Source organism: Myotis davidii, unplaced genomic scaffold (genome assembly GCF_000327345.1).
Source record: "Myotis davidii unplaced genomic scaffold, ASM32734v1 scaffold1330, whole genome shotgun sequence".
NCBI classification, from domain to species: Eukaryota; Metazoa; Chordata; class Mammalia; order Chiroptera; family Vespertilionidae; genus Myotis; species Myotis davidii.
The window spans coordinates 2,472,874-2,481,440 of NW_006283826.1; the positions used below are offsets into that span (position 1 = coordinate 2,472,874).

An 8,567-nucleotide genomic window follows, 5' to 3' on the forward strand; every position below is an offset into this window, starting at 1 on the left:
ATCTGAGCTGGAGCTCTGAATCTCCTGTTGCAGGGTAGGGGATGAGGAGTTGGGGGGTAGGGGGGAGGGGGGAGGGGGAGGGCTGGGGAATAAAAGATCAAAGCAGATCAAAGCAAAAGCAAACTATACTTTCAGAAGAAATCAAATGCTTCTTTTTATGTTTAATGGAATGCTACAGGGTGTTGTTCATCAGAAGTACCTGGGTTACAAGCTATTGGTCTTACCCAGCTAATTCTGACATATACTAAAGTTTGAGAATCATATTCAGGGTGTAAGTCAGTTTCAGCTCTTCCATTGACTCATGTACAGCTCTGGGCAAGTCTCTTAATCTGTTTTATTTTCCATAGGTGTAAAGTGAGGATAACTCTTCCACTACCAACTACCATTCTTGTGAAGATGAAATGAAAGAACTTAAGAAAATGCTTCAGAATACATAAACATGTCATTATTATTTTTCTGTATTCAGAAGTTAATGTCTTAAAACTAGTTTTTATAAACTACTAGAAAGTGAAATAAACATGATACTGAAGTGGCTTTTCTGTTATAATAGTAGGTTGTTCCCTTAACCTTTAATTCATACATCTGAGTTGCTGAGATGTAAGATGGTAAGCTGCCTATAATATTTTAAAACATGGGGGAAAACATTACCCAGTGCTGTGCCTACACAATAATGTGGAAAGTGCTTTCAAGTTTTAAAATGACTTCATATATTTTAATCCTAATTGGAACCCTATGTAGTGGTAAGATTATGAGGCTTTACCACTTTTATACAAGATAGTAAGGAATTTGGGAATTGAGAAACTAACATAAGACCATATAACTTCTATAAAGCAGAACTGAGGCTAAAAGTCAGGTCTTTAGATTTTTGACATTTTCCATTAAAAGATGTCCCATTGAAGGCTTATATTTTTCTGTTTTATCCATCTGTGGTACAGTATTTGGAAGAATTCCTCTGCACTAGCAATGGTTGCTTCATCTGTACAAATGACATAATTTAAAGTATAGCCATGCCATGTGCACACCTGTAGCTTCTACAAATTCAACAAAGTAAGCCAAGAAAAAATACAAAAACATATGTCATGAACAGGTGATTCTGCCCACCAGTGTACGCAATGTACACGCCCTGGAAGAAGTGTGAAATGGGAAACATCACATACTTTAAGCATCTCGCCAAGTTGAATCTGAGCTTAGTATTGAAACAGGTATTTTCAAATACCATGGCCCCTAAAGCACATCACCAAACTTTATGTGAATGTACCTCCTGTGTAAATGTGGGTCCAGGGTGTGTCCCCTAATCAACCCTTCCTAACTGTGGCCCAATCATTCCATTTTATTTAAATTTCAGTGGAAAGTGCTATTCACTTCTTTAAAAGCAGTTGATCTCACTCAAGTCAAATTTTGTCCTTATGACCACTGAGGTTGAGTAAGGACTAGAATTCAAAATTTTAAATGGAGCTTATCTGGTTTGGCTCAATGGATAGATCGTTGGCCTGCAGACTGAAGGGTCCCTGGTTTGATTCTGGTCAAGAGTACCTGTCCAGGTTGCGGGCTCTATCCCCAGTAGGGGGAGTGCAGGAGGCAGCCAATCAATGATTCTCTCTCATCATTGATGTTTCTATCTCTCTCCCTTTCCCTTCATCTCTGAAATCAATAAAAATATATTTTTTAAAAAAAGAAAAAAAATTTTAAGTAGACATTTAAAGCTTTCTTAGTTTTAGTTCATAGTTTCATAACTGCTTAGAAAACGATGGGCTTCTGTGTACAGTGATAATAGTGGAAGAGGCTCAACCTAGTCTATGTTGATCTTTTAAAAATGTTTTTAATAATTAAAAGGATTGCTAATGCTCACTTTTGGCAAAGATACAGAAAAACAGGTACTCTTTGTTGGTGGGAGTATAAACCCTTTTAAAGGGCAATTTGGCAATATCTATTAAAAATCTACATGTATATACTCTGACCTGAAAATTTCACTTGTGAGAATGCATCCTACAAAATACTTGCATATGTGTAAAAAGATCTCTGTACAAAGATGTTCTCTGGAGCATTTTTAGTAATACTGTAAAACTTCAAAATACCTACTGAGAAGTACCTCATTAAATAAATAATCTCATAGCCATACCAATGGTTGAAAAGAATGAGGCAGAGCTGTATGTCCTAGATAGTAAATGAAAAAAAAAAAGTTACTAAACAGTATAGTGGACATCTGGGGTTTCTTTGGTAAGTTCAGTATCCTTTTCCCTTTTTTTAAGTCTCCCCTTTTCCCAAAATGCTATTCCACCCTTTCTGGAATCAGGGATTAAAAGAGTAAGCATATTACCCAATCAAGTTCTCTCTTCTAGAAATCTTAATTGGAAGCAATGAAACACAAATTAAACATGGTTGGAGGAGATACATTCAAAAAATGCTGTGAGCATTGTCCATTGGCGCTTGCTCTCTGGGTCATGAACATTGCTTTCCCAACTTGATTCTTCCTCTTTTCCAGTGTGATTTTCAGCTCTGCCATCTATCCTGTTATCGTTCTAATAAATTTCTTCCCGTGCTAAATTAACCAGTTTGTTTCTATTGCTTTCAAATCAAATAAACCACTGATAATAATGTAACCTTATTTTTGTAAAGTTCTATATAATATGTGAGAGTTCTATATAATATATAAGTTTTATGTATGCATATGTACAGAAAAAAACTGGAAATATGTGTGCAAATTAATGGTAATTGTCTCAGGGTAGAGATTGGATAGGGTGGGAATATCAAGAACTTTCGCCAAAACCAGTTTGGCTCAGTGGATAGAGCGTCGGCCTGTGGACTGAAAGGTCCTGGGTTCGATTCTGGTCAAGGGCATGTACCTGGGTTGCGGGCACATCCCCAGTAGGAGATGTGCAGGAGGCAGCTGATCGATGTTTCTGACTCCCTATCTCTCTCCCTTCCTCTCTGTAAAAAATCAATAAAATATATTTTAAAAAAAGAACTTTCATTATTCAACTTTGTATTTTTCTATATTTGTATTTTTTCAATGTTCTTTGATTACTTTTTCAAACAGAAAGAAAAATTGAACATTTTCATGAAGAAGGCTCTGGAATAAGACTAAACAAAAGAAAATCTAAATCCTTAAGAAAAACACCCTCATAGAGCTATTCTTCACTCAGTTAGTTAGAACTTGATAGTAATGAAGTCATGAATATAGTTTCTATCATTTTGGGGAAATAATTCTCTTCTATAGCTTTTATTGGTAATAACTGTCCCCTTAGCCTCAGATTTCTTCCAAATATGTGCTATTAGAATAACTAATAATTGCCAGATGAAAAGAATCCCATATATGTTATTTCCAACTGGCTATTGAACTTTTTCATTTAGACTTTTTTTGCCTTCCAACAAACTCAGCATGCCTAGTACTGCATTAATCAGTTTCTTAACAACACCTTTCTAAGGTCTGTTTCCACCCAAATCTGCATTTCCCCAAGTCTTAAACCTTAGAAATAAGTCTGATTCTACCTTCATATTTTCTCTCATGTCTTACTGTATGCCAAGTCTTGCTTATTTTATACTTCAAAATATGTTTTAAACCCACCTCTCTTTTGATAGCCATCACCACCATCTTTGTCTATAGCCTATTTCCTACCACCAGATCTCTTTGCTTTTCATTAATTCGCTCTAATCCAGTATTTCTCAACCCTTTCCCCCCCATTACTGTCCCCATTAGAGCCTTTTTAGATTTCTCTTTATCTGACCATCTCTACCCCTGAAATGTTAATACCATAGATATACTGGGTATCTGTTTATGTACTGTGACCCTTCAGAGGGCCTCAAATTGTTGTAATATCTAAGACTCCTCCCCTATAAGAACCATTTCACTCCACTGCCCCTGAGAATTCATGCTCTAATCAAACTGGGCTGATCTCCCTATAGTAAAATTTTAGCCATATCACTGCCTGGCTCAAAAATGTTTAGCAGTTTCTCCCTCTTCCAATAGGATGAGAGAACACAGGTAAAGAGCCTGAACCCGGCTCACAATGTGGTCAATAAGTTTGAGTTTGCACTGCCCTTTTTCTTGCCATTTGAATACTATTGCTCTCCAATTACACCAATTCCCATTCCCATTAAATGTACCTGAAGTGCTTGTTTCCCTCATGCAGGCAAACACTGTTTTTTGTTTTTACCAAACTTGTTGTTTTTACCAATGTGCTAGCTCATTTGTGAGGTTCCTCTTTGATTATACCAGGTTACAATGATTTCCTATTGAACTTTGTATCTGCAACTGATTCACATTCTCTATTCCTCATCTCAGTGAAAAACATCCCATTCATCCAATTTCCCAGAGTAGAGGGTTTGAAGTCATTTTTGACTCTTCTCTCTTCTAAAATTCTCACACCATTAGGTCCGAATTATTTTTAGTTCTGCTTCAGAAATGTCACTCAGATCTAATCTTCAAAAGCTTATATGAATCTTATAGTATTGGGCTAGGGAAGATATATGCTAATAAAAAAAAATCTAACATCTCTCTACCCCCATTGCCTCTTCCAGGTAGAACTGGAGAAGAGCATCCTAGCTGAGCTTACTGTACTTGACTTCTGACCATAAAAAAAAAGAAAACTCACCATCACTCTTCTGCTTACAAACTTCTGGCGGCCATGCAACTGCCTTCAGACTAAAATCTAAATGCATTGGCTTAAGAAACAAGGCCCTCCACATTCTGCTTCCAGCTACTCTTGTTCTGATGCTGCAGTCCTCATACCCAGACACTCAGCATCTCATCAATCACTGAATCCTAAAGCTCTTTCTTGACTATATGCCCATGATACCTCATTTATATGTCTATTACTAGTGCACCTAATATGTTCTATTGTAATTAGTCTGTTACATGTCTGTTTCACCTCTGAGACTTAGGTCTACTTGAAGGCAAGGAGGACAGCTTCTCGGAAGCCCTGGTGTCTCCAGCGCGGCTTGGCACAGAGGAGGCACTCCATAAGTGCTGGATGACTGAATGAGTGAACTTGATTGTAGAGCATTGTGTTGTTTTTTAAGTGTTTGATGTGGACTCACAAAAACACAAGTCTGTGAAAAGCAGGCTGAAAGCAAGTTATTTTACTTCTTTTGATCCTCCACTGCATGATATGGCTTGTAATGGGTGTTCAATAAAACTTTATAACATTTATTTGGAAAAAGTTGATTTCTTGTTCTGTAAATGGGCTTTCTCTTATCAGTGATAAATTCATTCCCTGGCTCTTTGTGTACCTACTTTGTGTCAAGGTCCTATGCTAAAGACTAGACAGAGCAAGGGGCTTGCTGTCCCATAAGTAAATGTTAATAGTTAGGAGCATAAATACCTCCCGAATGTTCTGCTGCTCCACCTCGTGCCGCTTGATCATTATTTTCCGTTTGAAGAAACGACAGTTTTTGTCATAGTACAGTCTCTGCTGAGTGAGAAGGTGGGCTTCCTCTTCGGCCTGTGTGTGCTGCAAGTTTTCTTTATGCTTGGATATCCGCTCTTGCTTTTCTTTCTTGGGTGTGCTATGATCCTCATTCATCTCCTTCACAAGAAAAAGAAGGGGCGGGGGGAAAACCATGCCAGTCTCATCAGCCAGAGAAATTATAATAGTTTATTGCAACGGTAGATTGAATTATTTGGAAAGCAAATGAAAATGTAAACACAGCCTGCCTTGATGTTGCCCCCTTCCCCCAAATACACACATACACTTTTTAAAATCAATTAATTGAATATTAAGTGAGAGGAAGACTTGTTAGTTTCCAAGTCTCTGACTTCTCAACTGTCAGAAATTATTTGTTCACTCATCAATCAAATACATATTTACTGAGTTCCCATCATGTGATAGGCACTGTGCAAGGCATGAGGATACAATGGTGAACAAAAGAACATGGTATCTACCATCATGGAGCTTTCCAGTCTAGAATAGAAAAAGAAACAAAGAACCCTATGAACTAAAAATGACTGTGACAACTGCTTTGAAGGTGAGTTCTTGGTTCTACAAGAATGTTTAACAGAAACTATTGAACCTCGGTAACAACTGGGCTGAAATTTGAAAAATCATAGGCATTGACTGTTCAAAAGGAAAGGGAAGAATACTCTGGGTAGAGGAAACAGCAAATGCAAAACCATTAGGGTGAGTTAACTGAAACATGGGATGTGTATGGTCAAGGAACTGAAAGGCCAGAGTGTGGTGGAGTGTTACATGAGATGAGGCTGGACAGACAGGCAGGACCGTTAGGTTAGAGGCCTTACAGGCTGAGTTAAGGATCTTTAGTATAGGAGAAATGGATTTCATATCGTGGTGGGGGGTTATTATAATGAGATGCATTTCAAGAAGATGACTAATTGTTATGTGGAAAACAGAATAAAGAAGGCAAGAGTGTGTCCATGGAGACAGCTAGGAGACTAGTGCAAAGGTCCAGATGAGAGATGATAGAAGCTTGGACAAAGGAGGTGGGGAAAAGACCCAGAGAAGTAGACAGGTTTTAAAGACAGGAGGTAACTCTGCAAATGTCACTCATTTGAATTTTAGGGAAAAACAGTCTTCATTTGGGATTATAAGCCATCTATATTTTCAAAAGGACAAAAATCATTAGTATTTCAGCCCATAATGGTTAAGAGAAGAAATTAGTGAATCGGAACAGTTAAGAAGATGTTAATCTATGGGGAAAGTAAGATGACAACTTTTAGGGAAAGCACATTGTACTCTTCTTTGTTCATACTGTTCCTATGGACAAGCTTGACCTTAATATTTGGTTAACTACTCAGTGAAATCCCTTTTAATTGCTAACACCTGTTTTATTTAAAGTTTTGTGATGCAGACATCACACAGTATTTAGGTTATTTTTGTGCTTAGTCAATAAGTCCTTGTAAATCAACTTTCCTGTTATAATGAAGGCTTAAGTGAAATATTAGCATCAACAAGAGTATGTGCTGTTTCCAGCATGGAGTAGGCTGGGATCACAACAGGGAAGCTGGTGACGCACTTCTTAATGCCATAACTTTACTATTAGGTTTAGCATTAACCACCACATTGCACACGGAAATTCATATATGTTCATAAAAATTCTCTCCAAAATCAAGAATAAATTATTTCTGGACCATCCATCATTTTGTATTACCCATGCCCCTGCTATCTATCTGTAGTGGGGATCATGGAGATTGTTTTATCATTTCAAGGACAATTCCTTAAAGTATACCAACATCTAAATATACATGTCACTTTAAACAGTGTGAACCAAGCTTTACTTCAAAAGGAACAATACCAGCTTTGCACAGAAAGGCTCAGTGAGGCTATCTCAAACTGGGTTTAGGCCCGTTTTTCTTCATGAGCGCGTTGAGTGACTTGTAAGTTCAGGCCTGTAGCCTCCTGCACTCGTAAATCTGAGCATGGTGGACCCCAAACAGTCTTATGTCTGAAGATTGAGTGGGGACTCTTGAATGCTGTTCTGTGGCAGAATCTTCTAAAGGCAGAACTCATGCAATCTCCAAATGCCTTAATATTACAAGAGCTCAAAATGGTGGCTGCGGTCATACTGTATGGCCTCCAGAGCATGAGTAAACATACGGCGTTAGAAATAAGAAGACATTTGCAGCTGAGAAAATTTCTTACTTAAAAATCAATGTGATCTCTGTGATCCAGAAACATCCTTCTATTGTGATGTAATAATTATGCTTAAGCAATAACTAAGAGAAAATGGAGAGAATGTGAACCTTCGTAGATGGATTATTTTTCTCTACAGCTTGGTTTTCTAGACTTTTTGGTGTCAGAGATTCTTCCTATTCAGGCAGTGTGGAGCAACTACAAGTGTCTGTGAGGCCCAACAATTACCGGTGGCACATCTAGGCGGGACCAAAGATCCCGAAGTCCCAACCCAAAACACTTGCTTTCACTTCCCAGTTGAAAAAAGAAATGGAGAGGAACATTGTTAAGACTCTTACTGTTACCTAGAATCTGAGCTCAAATGAATGATTTCATATACTAGAACAATGCCCCATGTTGAATTTTATTAAACCTTCATACACTAGTACAGTGATGGCGAACCTTTTGAGCTCGGCGTGTCAGCATTTTGAAAAACCCTAACTTAACTCTGGTGCCGTGTCACATATAGAAATTTTTTGATATTTGCAACCATAGTAAAACAAAGATTTATATTTTTGATATTTATTTTATATATTTAAATGCCATTTAACAAAGAAAAATCAACCAAAACAATGAGTTCGCGTGTCACCTCTGACACGCATGTCATAGGTTCGCCATCACTGCACTAGTAATTGACAAATAAGAAATCCTAAGTCTCAGGAGAAGGAAAGTCTATGGAACTGGAGGCGATTTCCTTGTAAGTACTGGCAAAAGGAGAGCTGAAGAAATTTGAGCTTTCAGGTCCCTCTGAGGCCACACTAGTGGTCTTCAACCAAACATTCAAGAATTAATCATTCACTTATCAAATATTAACATGTACTAGACACCGGGATACTAAAAACACACACAACATGGGCAACAAAACATCTACAACAACAATTACTACTACAAAGCAGTCATGGTCTCTACCTATATCACTTACTGGCCAACAGGCCAGGAGGG

The 8,567-nt window shown here is 37.8% G+C and overlaps 1 protein-coding gene across 1 annotated transcript in view; it reads right to left on the reverse strand.

Moving 5' to 3' along the window:
- TAOK3 (TAO kinase 3) overlaps nucleotides 1-8,567 on the reverse strand; it is a 148,670-nt gene that overhangs the window by 13,468 nt on the left and 126,635 nt on the right. Inside the window, exon 17 of the mRNA XM_006754140.2 lies at nucleotides 5,322-5,525. Coding sequence (XP_006754203.1) covers nucleotides 5,322-5,525 — 204 coding nt within the window. The remainder of the gene's footprint in view (nucleotides 1-5,321; nucleotides 5,526-8,567) is intronic.